This window comes from Anas platyrhynchos, chromosome 15, assembly GCF_047663525.1.
Source record: "Anas platyrhynchos isolate ZD024472 breed Pekin duck chromosome 15, IASCAAS_PekinDuck_T2T, whole genome shotgun sequence".
NCBI classification, from domain to species: Eukaryota; Metazoa; Chordata; class Aves; order Anseriformes; family Anatidae; genus Anas; species Anas platyrhynchos.
Window position 1 is genome coordinate 10,059,094 of NC_092601.1, and position 18,070 is coordinate 10,077,163.

General features: G+C 40.6%; 1 protein-coding gene across 2 annotated transcripts in view; it reads left to right on the plus strand.

Moving 5' to 3' along the window:
- The window catches only part of CPPED1 (calcineurin like phosphoesterase domain containing 1), a 49,121-nt gene extending 42,117 nt beyond the window's left edge, over window positions 1-7,004 (plus strand). For both annotated transcript variants that reach the window (XM_027469475.3, XM_038186910.2), the window contains one exon: window positions 6,396-7,004. In XM_027469475.3, coding sequence (XP_027325276.1) covers window positions 6,396-6,628 — 233 coding nt within the window. In that variant the 3' untranslated portion in view covers window positions 6,629-7,004. The remainder of the gene's footprint in view (window positions 1-6,395) is intronic.
- The last annotated feature ends 11,066 nt before the right edge of the window (window positions 7,005-18,070 follow it).

Sequence of the window (18,070 nt, forward strand, 5' to 3'; positions counted from 1 at the left end):
GAAAAACATCTGAAATTAATAAATTAAATTTGAGTGCATACATCTTAAGATTCTTTTTATGTTTAAGATCAAAAGCAAGAGCAAAGTAAATTGCCTGCTTGTCATCTTAGTCTTATTGCATTGACTGGTTCAGATTTCCTTCTTATGCTAACAAAAGTGAAGGGAAGACAGTTGGGTGAACAAAAAAGTACTACTGAAGTAATAAACAACATCAGTTAGACTTCTATTAATACACAATAGTGACCTGTTTGTTTCTTTGTTCAAGATGTAACAGATTGTAATACCACAATAACAAAAATTAATACTAGCGCTGGAAATAAAGAATACCTGAAGTCTGGGCACAACTTTCACTGGGAGGTATCAAAGGCAGATGCTGAATTCTAGCAAAGGCTGATCCTTGAGCAGCTCGTTCCACAAGGACATTTCAGCACTGAACACCCATCCAGCAAAATTAGGCCCTGAATGACAGACGTATGCTAAAATGGGGAATTTGAATGAACTGTATCCATAAACACCCAGCTTGTTTAGACAGTCTGCCTCACAGAGCCAACAGGAGGTAAAAGGTTTTAAATTGCATCCTCTGTTGTGAGGTATCATATTTGCACTGTTTATCAATCACTCTTATTTCAGTTCTGTACCAAAATACCTTCTTGTGTGTAGGCAGGTAGCAGATGTTAAACATAAGTGGGGTGAAGTTGCAATATTTGCCTTAGAAGAAAAAAACCTGCATGATTCATGGGCCAATCTTCTTACCTGGTGTCTGCCTGCTGTTTTTGGCTAAAAGGTCGAGGATGGGTGCCTCAAAAATCTTCCCATGAGTTCTCAGATAATGGGAGATTATGGTTGTCCTTAGTAAGGTTGCTTTACTGCTTTTGTATCCTTATCCTTCTAATCGCACTGAAACCATGTGTTTGGGGTTTGGTTTATGTATGTGCTGACACAGTCTTGATTTCTGTTCCTCTTCAGTTCCAAAGGTTAAATTCTCTGAAAGGTGGGAAGCTGAACATGATCCTTCCAGTTAAAAGAGAGCACTTATTTCCCTTACAAAAGCACTTACGCTTCACTTACAGAGTGTCACATGGGGCTTACATCTCACTACGGTTTTATGATTGTTATTTTGTCCTAACTTATTCACAGACTAAAGCAGTTTTGCTTACCTGCAGAAAAAGTGGAAAACATTGAAACAAATTCCTGTTTCCATAGTAGCACTGTCACTTACTAGAAGCGAGTAAGGATATTTTACGGATCTAGCTGCTGCAGTAAGAAAGCAGGCCAAACACTTGGTTCCTAAATGTTCAGTCCTCAAAGGCTGAGCCACAGCTTAACGCTGCAGGTAAAGGCCAAGATCCAGCCAGGTCCATGCTTATTGTGTGCCTGAGGGAGGAGGCCAGAGCATTGCTGGAGATCTTCGGTTATTTGTGGAGTGCTGTAAGGACAGGAAGGTGCTATACACATGGACCCATTACAGCCAGCTCTCAGATGAAAGCAGGCTGGTTTTGCTAAGCCTAGTGTGTCCTCTGTCCACCCCACAAGTGCCTTGTTCAGAGGATGCAGCAATGCAGGAAGCAGCCCCATCTACTTCAGCATCCACTCCTCCCAGGTCAGGGCTTGCTCTTTTAAGGGCATTGCCACAAAGGAAGACGGGTCCCACTTTAGCAAGAAGGACGTCATACTTAAAGTCCCATGAGGCTGAGTTTTGCTGTTTATTGGCAAGCAATGGAAGGAGATCCCCAGCCATGCCCTAAGCAGCTCTAAGTGGCCACGTGCTGCCTGTCACTGCAGGAAGGAATGGTGGGGCTGGAAAGTGGGGAACAAGTGTAGCCTTGTGGCTGGGCTATGTGTGTGTTATGAGAAATAAATGCTGTGTTCTGTGCCTGAATTGCTCAAGTATGTTACGTTAGGCAGCCACTGTAATAAGCTACAACATGGAGGAGTTGAGAAATGACTCCTCACTCTCAAACTGACTATCGCATCGGTTTTAAAACATCTTCATATGATGATTCTAAAGATCCAAATAATACAGAAAGCGCAGAATCTGCAAAGAGCCCGTTATGTCACGCCATCACCTTTTGAGGTATTCTAATGGGATTTCTCCCAAGGGAAAAAAAAAAAAAAAAAAAAAGACAAAACTGTTTTGCAAGGTTCCTGCCGCTGAGTCAGAGCAAGCTCCCCAAGTTACAAGTGTAACTCTCACACCAGCTAGGTGAGTATGTCACATGGAGCGAAAAGAATCAGTACCAATGAACTAAACTAGGAGAACAGACAAGTTCCAGCTGGCAACAACCTTCATATACCACTGTTCAGTGTAAAAATTACTTCATTCTGTTTTCCATCTTGAGTCATTTGCTATCTGGGTAAGGTTTGGATTTTGAAATATGAAAGCCCATGTAGCTTTTACCAGGCACACAGAAGAATAATTTATATTTTGCTTTCCAAGCTGCTTAATTTTTAACTATAGGTTGAGCCTACTTTATATATTTTACATCAGTCATCAAATCGACTATCTCCTATGAAAGAAAAGGACAGATAAAACCAAGTTTGTTAAGAGAGGTCACCTACTTCCCTCTTCATTTAATCATGGTGAATTAGGTCTAAATTACTGCAGGAGAAAGGGTGCGGGGTGTTCTGGCTGGGGAGATGAGGATCTTCTATAGTTGTGTTCCTAGGCACAGCTCTTTGCCTTTGCATTGCATTTAGTCTTTGCCAGAATATCTGCTGTCTGAAGGCAAAAATCAGTTGTTGCTAGCATTTTTTGTTATGCCACGGTTATAGTAACACAAATGACCCATTTGCTGGCCTACCGCTTGAATAGCACTGAGTGTGTCTTACCTTTTGTGGGAAGCATGGAATGGCAGATTGCTGGAATATATGAAACAATAACAAATGAATCTTGGTGTCCATCCCTGCACATCACTGTAGGTTCTGCTCAGTGTTTTATAATTACAAAAATAATGCTTTCACCTGTACAGTACATGGGATCATTAAATGCCCCTTATGTCTTGCTAGAGATACAAAGAATGCAACAGCATAAGCTTAAACAATTCATTTCTCTGCCTTTGCAGCAGAGATTTCAATTTTTTTCAACTTCTTTGACATCCTTCAGCTTTTTTATATAGTGAAAGTTTTACCATTTGTAACACAGTTTAAACACAAAGATATCTCATTATTATCTTCGGGTAATAGTTTCCTTCTTAGACACAGTGATCTTTTGGTGCTTGACATGCAGGTATAAGGGCATTTGATTACATCTTCAAAACTCACAAGCGTTTTTAAACAACGATCTCAGATGTACCCTTCTTTCTGGCTTTTCTGTGTAAGGCTGGCAGGTGGAGCAGTGCTAGCTGCCATCAGGCAGCTCTCTGCCAAAATTGAGTCTGGATTAATCTTTGGTCACATTTACTGTCCAACTATTGAAAACAAGCAATGCATAACCAGATTTAGAAGGAAGTCTCATGGACTATGGCATGTATTTTCTAGAAAGCCACATGGAACAAGTAACAGATCTTACTTGGAGAGGTAGTCTTGTCAACCTCAGCATGGACTTACTGGATGAAATAACTAAATTATTCACTGTATTACTCTGGCTCTCTGAAAAGCTGGAATTTCCCATGTCATGCTCAGAAACTGCAGGAGGTGGTGCAACGCAGGTGATGACAAGGTCCTCTGCAGCAAGACCAGCTACACACAGCCTCTTTTCCTTTTTTCCTTGCTTTAGTCTTTGATACTTTGGTATTTAGTCTTTGAAAGATTAAATTTCATAAAATAATCGGTTATCCTGATAAGGTGCTTGCTGTTTAATCAGAGTTGTCAGGGAATACTTACATGTGTTTCTTGAGTCACTCAGTATTAACAATATATTTCCAGGTGCTTTATGAAAAACCATGGAAGTGTCATTACGATTAAGGATTACACAACCTCTTGTGTTTCAATAGGGAAATTACATCTAAATCATCCAGGCACTTTTGAAATTTTTTTCAGTTGTCATTAGTAGTATCATAAATCAATAGATCTAAATGCTTCCTGCAACAGTTTTAAATATTAATTTATATGTTTCATACTTGATGACAAACAACAAAATTCCTAGTATTTTCAGCTATCCAGTCTAGTAATTTTTCTCTTTCAGACTAGTATAAAATAGCATTAAACACAGCTTCAGGAAGTTGTGCATTCTGAAATCCAAGGATCTTAGACTGAGCATACCAAAAGATAATCCCAAAACCTGTTTGTAAAATTTGCTATTTATACTTAGCTCACATTTTCATTTCACATGTAAATGACATGATTGCAGAGAAAAAAAAATGTGATTGTAAAGAAAAAAAAAAATCATATTGCCCCATCTGTCACAGGTATCAATACTAGGATTTTCAGATATCATATCTAAATTAGCATGCAACTTAGTCGCCTTTTGCATCATCCTGGAAAATAGAATAATATAAATATTCTTAAAAGAATTTCAGAAATCTTTTCAGAAGCCTGTTAGCAGCTGATGCAGTGCTTACTTACAGACCTTTGTTCCTATCAAAATAAAATATGTACCATCTTACATTAGCAAGAAAGCTGAACAATGATTTTTTTGCTTAAAAATGTGGTGTATGATGCTCAGCTGTGTATCCAGCAGTAGCTAAATGCTAAAGGATGCTGGCTTAACCTGGAAGGGAAATGTTTGTCTGTGGTATCACTGTCTTTCTTGTGAAGAACCTAGAATCTCAGCTTTGTTATTAATGGTTTTACAAACTTTGATGTGAAAGATAAGTAATTAGCACTAAAATATGTGTTTTTTTTCCAACTTTTGTGACTCATGAGCCTAATCAAGGTTTCATTATTGCATAGCAATAAAGTGATTTGATTAAAATTTATAAATCTTGAAATGGAGAGGGAAAAATAATCTATCTGGTATCAGGACTTTAACCTGAAAAGACAATCAGAAAGGCCATTCAGAGCAGTGAACACAGATTCTACCAGATTTTGTTTTTCCAAGACAGAAGAAAGAAAAGTTCCATTTTGGAGATGAGGATGACAGTTCCATCTAATTTGAAATTGTTTCAAAAATTCTGCAAAAATTCCATGGCTACTGAGAAGCATGGCAGAAAAGCAGAGCTGACATATGGGTGGGTCACCTTTGGAAGATGGTCAAAATCAGATAGCATACATGTATGTAAACCTAATTATTTTTTTGTTGAATTACTGTGTTCTGAGAGAACACAATGGTGTGGTGGTTGGACTTTTTAAAATCAGTTAGAATGATTCAGCCAAGGATTTCAAAGTACACTATAAGGCCTTAAAAATAAAGTATGCTTGTTCCTTGTACCTGCTGCTGCTTGTCATTTAGCTTTTCTTTACCCCTGACCAATCTTGGATGATATTTGCATGCTACCTACCCAGAAACGTTCAGTGCAGCATATTGTTGTCTCCTTCCTCAGATCAAAAGTATCTCTTTCTTTCAAGCTCCTAACAGAATGATTTTTATCCCAGTACAATGTAAAATATAAATAGCTTATAAAAACAAATAAATAAATAAAGCTTTAAATCATCAAAGATACAGAGGAAATTACAATAAACCTGCTTTGTTTGTACCCTGTACTAGGTAAATGTTAATTCATGTCATTGCCATTCCTGACTCTTGCAGATCATCAACCTTATCTTTTTTGGGTGCTCTCATCTTTCTTCTCTGTGTTATTATAACTCACAACCTCTTCTGCATATTAGGTTTCTTTCATGTGTCTGGATTTATTCCATCTGCTATAAACCCTAAATATTGTCTAGAATAGATTACAAATTATCTTTTTATCCACTTTTCTTGTTTGTCTTGACTTTTTTTAAGGTCACCAGCCTTAGGTAAATAGGTTTAAATTATCCTTAGTGATTTTTTTGCATGTTAATTGTCAAATATAGCTACACAGTCCTTAGCTTTCAGCTCATGTTTCAGTAGCATCATTTTTTAGGCAGTTATTAATTACTGATTTTTTTTTTCTACTTTTAATCTGCTTCCTCTAGAGTGTTCCTTCTTTCTAGCCAAAGGATTAGCAAGATGACAAACACCTTGCAGCAAGTGTAACTAACTCCAGTAACCCTAACAAAGCCAGTGGAGCATAACATCATTCCTTTTAATAATTATTTATTCTTTATTACAATTACAGTTATTTATTGCTGTTTACTAATTATTTGTTTTAAATGCAAGTTCAGGTAAATGGTTTCCTATTAATTTTATGCTTTATGAACTATTAAGGACTGAAGAACACCTGTAGTTACCATAGAATTTTCTCTACAACCCCACTAGCAGTGTAAACCTCAGCAGTATCTTTTAGGATGAACATATATATGAACTGTAAATGCTAACTAAATATATGTTCTTTTGTTCTTTTTTTCTTTTTTTTTCTTTTTTTTTTTTTTAACAGGCATTAAGGCTGTATTTTCTGGACATTACCATAGGAATGCTGGAGGGTCCTACAGAGGCCTGGAAATGGTGGTTACATCAGCAATAGGATGTCAGCTGGGAGAAGATACACATGGGCTTCGAGTAGTTGTTGTGACAGATGAAAAGATTGTTCATAGATACTACAGTTTAGATGAATTGAGCAGCCAAGGCATGGAGAAGGAGCTGCTGGATATGCTTGCTAAGCAAATTTAGGCTGTCAAATCCCTTTTAACTCAAATGGTTGATGCAAGTTTTGTCTGTATTTATTAGAATAATAGAAAGAGTGTCTACAAGGTGAAGTCACAGGTGTACCATGCCCATGAACTGTTCTCAGTTTATTTCTGTGTTGACATATTTCTCTTTTTGAAAATGAGGCCTCTGAGGAATATGGAATAACAGAACTAATATGCTAATGTATCATTGAAAAGATTTCTCAGTTCTGAGCATTTTTACTTACCTCTTGGATAAGACTTTCTTAATAAATAGAAAATATAACCAAGAGTTAGAGTAGTACTTCAACTCAAGTCTATTTTCATTTGATGTTTGAAAAGACACTTTAAAATCAATAAATTTAGTCACTTCAGTTACACTCTGGACAATACAAATGTGACATGTTTTTTACTCTGTAGAAATAAATCTCGAAAACTCAGTGAAATCAACAGACACCCACTGACTTTTAGCAACCTTTGAATCAGATACTTTTACCCAGAGGTCATGTTTTCTCCCATTTCCCCTTCTTTCAATTTCTTAGCTCTTCAGAGCCAGCAGCAATGGGAGAGCAAGCACATTCTGTTCAGTGGAGTCACAGCTTTGGGTTTCCCTTATATCCTGGTTTTATATAATGAAAAATCTATAAATGAGGCTAGTATAAATGCCACTGAGAGAAACGTAGCATGGAACAATTATTTTCCTTTTGAAATTTAATCACCATTAAATTAGTATATATTACTGCAATGGTTCAAAGGTTGGAATAGCTGCAGAGAGAATATTCTGTATGGAATAGCATCACTTCGTTGATTCCTAGACAAGTGGAGAACTTCCATTTCTAAATGCAATTTAAACGTGCCTTATCAAAATATTATAGCCATTGAATCTTGAAAACCCTGTGAAGTATGTTTTCTTCACTGAACTAAGTCTTAAAAAATAAATCATGTAGTAAGAAGAAAATTGTATTCTATATGTGCTGCAATCTAACTAATATTTATAGCAAGTATGTCTGATTTCTTTTAAATTAAAAATAAGTCTTCATCTAATTGGGAGCTGAGGAGAAATGGAAACAGGTCCCTGCTCGACATCGCAGGCGATGCCCTCCTCTTCCGACCCCACCTTCCCAGGTGCCCTTACAAAACAGGTTTGAGGCCCTGGAGAATGAGAGATCAACAGAGACTGAGGAAGAGGTAGAAAGTGTCCCCAGGAGGACTCCTAGGGTGAGGAGGTCAACTCCACACATCAGGACTGCCTCCACCAAGAACGAAAGAAGGGTGATTGTTGTGGGTGACTCTGTCCTTAGGGGAACAGAGGGCCCTATTTGTCGGCCTGACCCTACCCGTAGGGAGGTCTGCTGCCTCCCTGGGGCCAGGGTCAGGGACATTGCCAAGAAGGTCAAGCACCTGGTACGGCCCACTGACTACTACCCGCTATTGGTCTTTCAGGCTGGTAGCGATGAAGTAGCAAAGAGGAGTCCAAAGGCGATCAAAAGAGACTTTAGGGATTTGGGGCGACAACTTAGAGGTTCAGGCGCGCAGGTTGTGTTTGCCTCTGTCCTTCCGATAGGGGGGATGGAAGCTGAAAGGTGCGCTGTTCGCATAAACTCGTGGCTTCGTGACTGGTGTGACCGGCACAACTTTGGGTTCTTTGATCACGGGAAGGTCTATGCTACACCGGGCCTGATGGCACCGGATGGGATGGGCCTCTCTCGGAGAGGGGTAAGGATCTTGGGTCAGGAGTTGGCAGGGCTGATAGATAGGGCTTTAAACTAGAGTCGAAGGGGGAAGGGGCTAAAACCAGGCACGCCGGTGAAGACCTAAGGGATGGTACGCTAGAATCAGAGGGGCTGTGTGCCAGTGAGGTCCTTCGGTTCGATCCACGAGGTGCTGAGTGTAAGGAGACGCACCTGAAATGCTTCTACACAAACGCACGCAGTATGAGGAATAAAATGGATGAGCTAGAAGTCCTGGCCCAGTCCCGCAACTACGACATCATCGGCATAAGCGAAACCTGGTGGGATGAGTCCTGTGACTGGGGTGTTGCGATAGACGGTTACAGGCTCTTCAGGAGGGACAGGCAGGGTAGGCGAGGTGGTGGGGTGGCGATGTATGTGAAGCAGGAGCTGGACTGTGTGGAACTTCAGGTCGGCGATGGCAAAGTTGAGAGCCTCTGGGTAAGGATCAAGGGACGAACGAATAAAGGGGATGTCGTTGTGGGAGTCTATTACAGACCGCCTGGCCAGGACGATAGCGCCGATAACTTATTCTTTACAGAACTAAGAGAGGCCTCAAGATTAACTCCCCTTGTCCTTATGGGGGACTTCAACTTGCCAGACGTTAACTGGGAGTGCCACACGGCTGACACGAGCAAGTCCAGGAGGTTCATGAAGCACCTAGATGATAACTTTTTGGTGCAGGTGCTAACGGAGCCAACTAGGAAAGGTGCCCTCCTAGACCTGTTGCTAGAAAACAGAGAGGGTCTGGTGGGAGATGTGGTGATTGGTGGCCGCCTCGGTCATAGCGACCATGAAGTGGTTGAGTTCAAAATTTACGGTGACAGAAGGAAAAGTGCCACCAAAACCTCATCCCTAGATATGGGGAAGGCGGACTTCAGGCTGCTCGGGGAACTAGTCAGCAAGGTCCCCTGGGAAGCTGCTCTTGAAGGCCTTGATGTCCACCAGTGCTGGTCACTCTTTAAGCGATGCCTCCTAGAAGCACAAGATCAGGCGATTCCTAAATATCGCAAGTCAGGCAGGCGGGGCAGGAGGCCGGCGTGGCTGACCAGGAACATTCTAATGGAGATTAGGCGGAAACAGAGAGTGTTTCGCTACTGGAAGGAGGGCCGGGTGACATGGAAAGAATACAGGGATGCTGCTCGTGTCTGTAGGAAGAAAATTCGTGTGGCTAAAGCACACCTAGAGTTGAAGCTGGCTGTGTCTGTGAGAGAAAATAAAAAGGGTTTTTTTAGATATGTGAATGGAAAAAGGAGAACTAAAGAATACATAGGGCCGCTCCTTGACAGGGAAGGTCTTCTCACAGACGATGACATAGGCAAAGCAGAGACGCTTAACGCCTTCTTTGCCTCTGTCTTCAATGCCGATGATGGGCTTCGGGACCCAGGGTGCCCCGAGCTGGAGGACCGGGACGGTGGGGATGACAAACTCCCGACCGACCCTGAACGTGTGCGGGATCTGCTACTCCACCTGGATCCCTACAAGTCCATGGGTCCGGATGGGATTCATCCCCGGGTGCTGAAGGAGCTGGCGGACGTCATCGCGGAACCTCTCTCAATTATTTTTCAACGATCCTGGGAGTCTGGAGAGGTCCCGGTAGACTGGAAGCTGGCAAATGTTGTGCCGATTTTCAAGAAGGGTCAGAAAGAAGACCCTAGCAATTACAGGCCTGTCAGTCTCACGTCAGTGCCTGGTAAAATCATGGAGAAGATGGTTCTCGAACGTATTGAGGCGCACCTGGGGGACAAAGCAGTCATTGGTCCCAGCCAGCATGGGTTTGTGAAGGGTAGGTCCTGCCTAACTAACCTGATTTCCTTTTATGATAAGATCACCCGTATGGTGGACCAAGGGAAAGCAGCTGATGTGATTTTTTTGGACTTCAGCAAGGCTTTTGACACGGTTTCCCATAGGATCCTACTGGACAAAATGTCCAGCATACAGCTAAATAAAAACATCATACGATGGGTGAGCAATTGGCTAACGGGCAGGGCCCAAAGGGTTATGGTAAATGGGGCTGCGTCAGGCTGGCGGGCGGTCACCAGTGGGGTCCCTCAAGGCTCCATTTTAGGGCCGGTACTTTTCAATATTTTTATAAACGATCTGGATGTAGGAATAGAAGGCATTTTGAGCAAGTTTGCTGATGACACCAAACTTGGAGGAGTTGTGGACTCAAATGAGGGTGGAAAGGCCTTGCAGAGGGATCTGGATAGGTTGGAGAGCTGGGCGATCACCAACCGCATGAAGTTCAATAAGAGCAAGTGCCGGGTCCTGCACCTGGGACGGGGAAACCCTGGCTGCACGTACAGACTGGGCGATGAGACGCTGGAGAGCAGCCTAGAAGAGAGGGATCTGGGGGTCGTGGTAGACAGCAAGTTGAATATGAGCCAGCAGTGTGCCCTGGCAGCCAGGAGGGCCAACCGTGTCCTGGGGTGCATCAAGCACGGCATCGCTAGTAGGTCGAGGGAGGTGATTGTCCCGCTCTACTCTGCGCTGGTGCGGCCTCACCTCGAGTACTGTGTGCAGTTCTGGGCACCACAGTATAAAAAGGACATGAAACTGTTGGAGAGTGTCCAGAGGAGGGCTACGAAGATGGTGAAAGGCCTGGAGGGGAAGACGTACGAGGAACGGCTGAGGGCACTGGGCCTGTTCAGCCTGGAGAAGAGGAGGCTGAGGGGAGACCTCATCGCAGTCTACAACTTCCTCGTAAGGGGGTGTCGAGAGGCAGGAGACCTTTTCTCCATTAACACCAGCGACAGGACCCGCGGGAATGGGGTTAAGCTGAGGCAGGGGAAGTTTAGGCTGGACATCAGGAAGGGGTTCTTCACAGAGAGAGTGGTTGCACACTGGAACAGGCTCCCCAGGGAAGTGGTCACTGCACCGAGCCTGACTGAATTTAAGAAGAGATTGGACTGTGCACTTAGTCACATGGTCTGAACTTGGGTAGACCTGTGCGGTGTCAAGAGTTGGACTTGATGATCCTTAAGGGTCCCTTCCAACTCAGGATATTCTATGATTCTATGATAATTAACATTATACCTCAATTTTTAAATGTTTAGTTGAACACATCATACACTCTATGCCACAGGTGACCTAGAAATACAGATATAGCACAGCTTTACCACCTGAAAATGGAAGGACACAAGCAATACTGGCTAAAAATGCAATGCACTCGATACATTTTACATGTACTTGCATACATCATTTCCTAGAACATACAGGTACTTAAATACAGTGCAGGAGGTGAAATACTGTGCTGAAGTGTCAGTTTCGTTATATTTTTGTCACAAGTTTACTTGGGAGGCTCATTAAAGCTTCATCTGTGGGGCTCATGAGATTGTAAAAACCCACCCTTGTGGTGTTTGGCTAGTTGTACCAGTGAAACAAATCTACCTACAGATTGACCGGACCAAATGTGGGCTACTGTCCCACGATAATAACATGAGCATAGGTAATGTTCAGTTCAAAAAGAAATAAAATGATCTTGCTTTTATTGTTTGGCTGCTTTTGTTTAGCTGAATGTTTTCACAGGCTCATTTTCAAGGGAACAGCTGGGAAATGAGAATGAAAATCTCAGGGTAGATTGCTTTGAAATAGGTAGGTACCCAAGCACCCTAATGGCAGTTTCGCTAGGAGTTAAACACCCATTGGTTTAGATACTTATTCTAAAAATCTGGGTACTTACATATCTTTGAAACCACTGACTAAAATTTGGTCTTACATAGGTGGGAGCTATTTAGTAATCACAGCTCATTAAAGGCTTCAAGAATGAGCTGATGCTGGTTTATGTTTGGCAGAGGGAAGAATAGTCTTGCTATGACTTAACTCTTTTAAGTATGCCAGGTTACATCTTAAGGCTGAAGTTCAGCAGAGCAACCTGAGACAATCGGAGTATGGAATATGCTCACTGCTCTGGCACAATATTGTAAAGCTGAATGGAAGAAGTGTTTAAGCAGTTTTTTCATATGCCTGTTTATTAAAGGATATAATTTTAATTGAATATATGAAGCCTGGGAGATAGAAGCATAACTTCAGGAGAAAGTCTTCCAACAGATATGAAAATATTAATTTGTTTGTAGTGGTATTACAGAGCTCTAGAATTTTATTTTCAGAATTACAGTGTACTAATGTGCAATGCAAATGTTTGTATAAGCATAATTTTAACTCATAGTTGTAAATTTTTTTTCACTATCATTTCACTGTAAGAAATACTGTGCATGCTGTCATGAAAATATTACTCAAGTACAAATGTGAAGTTCAATTAAAAAATGTTTATATCTCAAATATTTTATTTAGTTATTTCTAAGAATGCATTCTTATATTCATGTGAAAGAATATTACCAGCTTTGCCTTTAGTTTGTAATTTTGTAAAATAGTAAAGTTAGGCTGCTGATTTTTTTATTAAATGCATTCTCTTTGCATATAGGCTTTTGGGAGCTAACACACGTTGTGTAACTGCACCTTCCACTGCATTCCGCTACTACCACTTAACCTTTAACCTAATATATATGGATTGTAATATTTGTGGAAGGCAAGAAGATAGATTATTGCCTTTATCCTCACAATTCAGTGGGCATGTTGTAGAATTGTGACTCTTCATGCTTAGATTCACCCCGAGCGGGCTGAAATCAGGCATCTGTGTTCCCAGTTGTCAGTGAGCTGATAATGCCAGCGTTGTTCCACCTCTACTGCTGCAACCACGTAGATTTGCAGAAAGCCTTCTAGACTGAAATTCCACCTTGTCTGGCCCTTCAGAGCTCCCTCTAGAAACCTGCTACTGCAAGCCAACTCTTGTACAGGTTTGCTTGAAAACAACAGTGCAGGTATGATCTATCTCAGCCTCATCCACCTTTGACAATCTTCTATTAATCAAAAATGGGAATTTTTCTAATAAATTCTAGAAAAATAATATCATCGCTGCTCTCCCTTGCTGGTGCAGCCACCAGGCTCCAGTTTCTCGTACACCTGAGGGACGTTTTCAAGTTACTTGGCTCAGAAGGTCGTAGACACACAAGCAAACAGGAACCAACTGTGGGCTAGCGGAGGCCAGCTGGGGACCCCAGCCACCCTCCTGCCTTCCCCTGCCTGTATGTGGCTCAGGAGTTTTCACAAGGTGGGGCTGCTAGATCTGGCTTGCTGTGTCACATGGGAGGGAAAGGGGGAAAAACTTTAAATGTAAAACTAGCTGCTATGAGTTTTGTTTTTATACAAGGTTTTTATCAGTATTTTACTGTATAATTAAGAGAAGAGGAGTGACAGGGCTATGGCTGTGGCCTACATTTTCATCGTACATGATGTGGGGACAGGTAAACATTAAGTAATTTAGTTTTTTTTACTTTCTCCTGCATTTTAGCTGGTAAAGTAGAATTCAGGTATTTTCTTAGACTTTGTGACCAATGTGATTAATGTCACAGGAAGAAGAAAAACAGTCTCAAAGTTTTAGATTTGAAACATAGAAGACATTCACTTTTGTTCTTGCCTCACAGGTTTTCAAAAGGGAGAAAATTAAAGTGTCAGAGAGGAGCAAGTTGTGTGCATAACCATCACTTCGTAGCCTGGGTGACAGTCTGGTGAACACACCGCTCACTGGAGTGATGGAATGGCCTCAGCAGTATTTTGACCTTTTCTAGTCCATTCCTCAGTTCAGTGAATTAAGAATTCCTTGCACTAACCGAAAATAGGATGGGGTGCCGAGCATCTCATTAGTCGTTCATTTTGCCACTGCCTTAGTTTCTCAAGCACAATCCCACCTGCTGCACATAAACATCTAAGCGTCCTAAAACCTAAGGTATGTGTAAAATAAATAAAATTTCCCTTGCAGGACACATTGTTTTGAAGCATTTATTTGAATAACAGCTCAGAACTTCAACTCAGTTTTTAGTTCCTACGAAATGGATGTCAGCATGGATAACTAAGATGAAAACACATCCTCATATATATTGTGAGAAGGATTTTTAACCATGGTGTGTTGTTGAACATTACTGTGTGAAGCAAACAGTTAAAAAAAAAATAAGAATACTTTTTTACCAGCATAAATGACAAATTATGTTGGATTGCTTTTCTTAGCATGGTCAGCTAACTTGGAATTAATTCTGATGCCTTAACTAATTAGAAATGGCAGAGGTCCTTGTGGTCAGAGTGTCTCATCTTGTTTATGGAGAGAAAAATAATTCATATTGTGTTAAATTATAAAACAATCCACCCATGGAGACACTAATTATCATTTAAGAAAACATCTTTTGATGTTGAGGATGTTATTTTTGTATCTCCAGCAGGGCTGCTAATTGTAACTCTCTGTCGACATATGACTGCCTTTAAAGTACAGTGTCACTAAAAGTTCAAACTGCTGGTGAACGAAGGAGCGAGAGAGTCCTCTTTCATTGCTGTGCACGCAGGGGGTTGGGCAGAGAAAAAAGTCAGGTAACCGCAATTCATCCTAGTTTCTTGGAGACAGCTAAAAGGCTGAGATAACCACTGATGGCTCATTAAACGTTGAAAATTCATAACAGAACACCAGAGCAACCCAAGAAAATAACCAAACACTATATAATGAAATACAAACTGTGAACAGGAGGCAAGTTACAAAAAATGTGTCTTTGAGATCAGTCTTTGTTTGTCAGTTTCAATGTCTGCAACAAACTTAAGAACATGTTTCTTCCAGATCTTTCAAGGTCATTAAGCCTTGACTCTACTCTATTTGCATACTGCTTGCCATTAGTTCATTTGTTTCCAGTATCTAATCTTGCAAGTTGCAATAGAGGCAATATTTTGATGGGATTATAGCATTCAACTTCTGGAGACTGCAGACAGAAAATAAATGCTTGATGTCTCATTAAAAATTAATGATGTTTTGTGTCGGGAGGGGCAGTGACAGAAGTGAAGCTTCCTCTACCATCTCTGCTTGCAGTCTGAACATCCTATGTTCACAGTGTCTCTGCCTCAATGACTGCTCCATTACCTCCTCATAGAAACTTGTTTTCTAGTCTGTTTTTCCAAACATTGTCCCAAGTAGCTGTTGTTATTCTGCTCTGAGAACAAATAATGAGATGTATCTAACAGAAGCAAACATACAAAGCATTTAGAAGTAAGCATTCACACTTCTTCCACCTATGTATGTCATTGTACAAGCCATTCAAGGCTAACACATTGTTTCAGCAAATGTTAATGCTGTGAATAAGCTTCTTTTCTTAATGCTCTCATTAAGCCTTCTTTGCAACTACCATTTGAGCACAGTAATACTCTCTAAAGCAAGGGAGACATTTACACATTAGTTATCAGAAATCTTTCCTGCCAAATAAACCTTGACATAATCTGTTTCTGATAAACATTCTTACTATGTAGCAATACCAGTTTAGAGTAGAAAATTATAAAGAGGAAATTTCTACTTCAATACTATTTTATAGTTACTAGGACCCTCCATCTCTTCCATACATGTATGAGACGTCCCACCATTGGCAGGTATGGGGATGCAAAGCCATGGAAGTGTGGGGTTTAGGCTGCCAGCATGCCAGGCTCAGTTGCCATGAACCACTGCCAAAATCGCATCCTGCAGAAGAGCAGATTCCTTAGGCAAAGATAAGACATTATTTAAAACAAAACAAACAAACAAAAAAAAAAGGTACAAGAAAACAAGTCCAAGGCCCAGGATGTCAATCTGTTGCTACAGTTTTCTTCACCCAGAAGGCCACAGGAGTGGCAGCTTCCACATCCTCCATGCTCACGCTTCTTCCAATGGGACATTGAAAGGACAGCAGGTGCTGTCAGCTTCATGCAACTGGCAGCAATTACAACAAGCAGAGCTTGAACAACGAAAGACTTGCAGACATTTTTAGAGCAATGTCTCATTAGTAGTTTGCGCCCATTCTAATCCTATCCTCCTTAACGTAAAGTTTTATTTATTTTTACTGAGTCACCTAAAGATTAGGAAATTCAAAGCTGAAAAATGAAGCCACGGTGCTCTTGGATGCATTTTCATTGGAAGATGCTCTGTAAAAAACTTGGAAAAATAAAACATATGATAGAAAAAAAGCATTAGACCAGAATACTAAATAAGCCTCCTGTCTAAATGAAATCTAGCTCCAATGCAGCAGATTCAGAAGGAAAGAAAAAATGCAGAACTAAGACAGACAAACCAGAAGATTTTCAAGCAACAAGAAAAACATGCCAGCAGTTCTTTTAAGAAGAAAGCAAAAAAAGATGAAAAAACCTCAGCCATTACTTTTTTTTAATTGACATTTTCATTTGTTTCTCTAGAAGTAATTTCCTTCATTAGCACTTTGTCAAATGCAAGTAGTTTAGTACATTTCTACTAATAACCAGCTTTTTTTTCCTCTAGGAGACCCATTAAAGCCTCATCCTATTTAAAATTATAGTGTTGTTATGTCACTTTTGGGTAACCAGCAATTGAAACATTCATCTTCTAAGTATATGCCTATCTTTCCTGAACGTTGTTTAGAAAGATACAGTGTTGTTAAAAAATACAATGAGGCCTTTTAAATTAATTAGTAATGGGATTATCTGTGTATATTCAAATCTTTCTCTCCCATTTCCATATTTAAAAGGCACAGAAATGTAGCAAGGTATCTCACACTGCTCTAATGAACCAAGATCACTGGTCCTGCATGTGACAACTTCCCTGCCCAGAAACTTTTTGAATAATGTGTCAATAGCACACCAGGGAGGAAACCAATGACTTGTATTTGGATATTCATGAGAAAAAGATAGTATTACCACACAAGAACATGGTTCTTCTAGCATGCTACAAGCACCAAAGCCAAAAAGGGGGATGACACGGCACAGGGCATAAAGACCATCTTCTATCTTTTCCACAAAGCCTGAGCTTAACTCAGTCTTACTATTCTATTAATTTCAAGTCGTGGGCTGGCGTAACATAAGATAGATCACCCCCACTTTTCTTTAGACATGTAAAAACTGGTGTCCCAGTCTTGTCAACCAGATTCCTTCTTATAAATGGAGATCTGTAACTCCAGAAGGTGACTGATTCTAGCCTGCAAACTAGCTGTGCAAACTAGGTGGACTGCATTGCCCCTGAGGGCGCTTCATGTGACAACAGTGATAATGTAGATGAGTCACATACACAAGATTCCTACCCTTCATTTAAGACTCAGATAACCCTAGAGGAGACAATGATTACCCCTATCCACAACTAGCTCCTACTCCGCAAAGCTGGAAGGCTCATGTGTGGCCTACAAGCCATTGGGTGTTGGAACAGCTTGCTCCTCAGTTTTTTGATTCACAGAATCACAGAATCTCTAGGTTGGAAGAGACCTCAAGATCATCAAAAGATCACCAAAACCCTTTTTTGCAAGAAGGCTGCCTACCTTGTAGGTAGGGCACAGCTGTGCTCTGGGTGTACGAGATAACATTTAATAATCCAAACCTAACCAAACAGCTGGTTGCATGCAGATTTTATAGTTTATGGTTTATGAAAGTTTGTGGGGCTTTTTTTAATCTGTTTTTTTTTTTATTTTTTTTTTTTTATTATTTTTATTTTTTATTTTACTTATGCAACTGTGAACATCCATTGGAGTTCAAACCTTTGATATTTTATGTGGCCACAATATTTAGTTTAATTTCTTCCCAATACTATCCATAGGTTGCAGTATCATTCTCACTACCTGCTACCTTTCAGGGAACATCTATTTTTGGTAATGCAACAACTAAATTCATTTTTAAAAAAGAAATAACATACTAGAAAT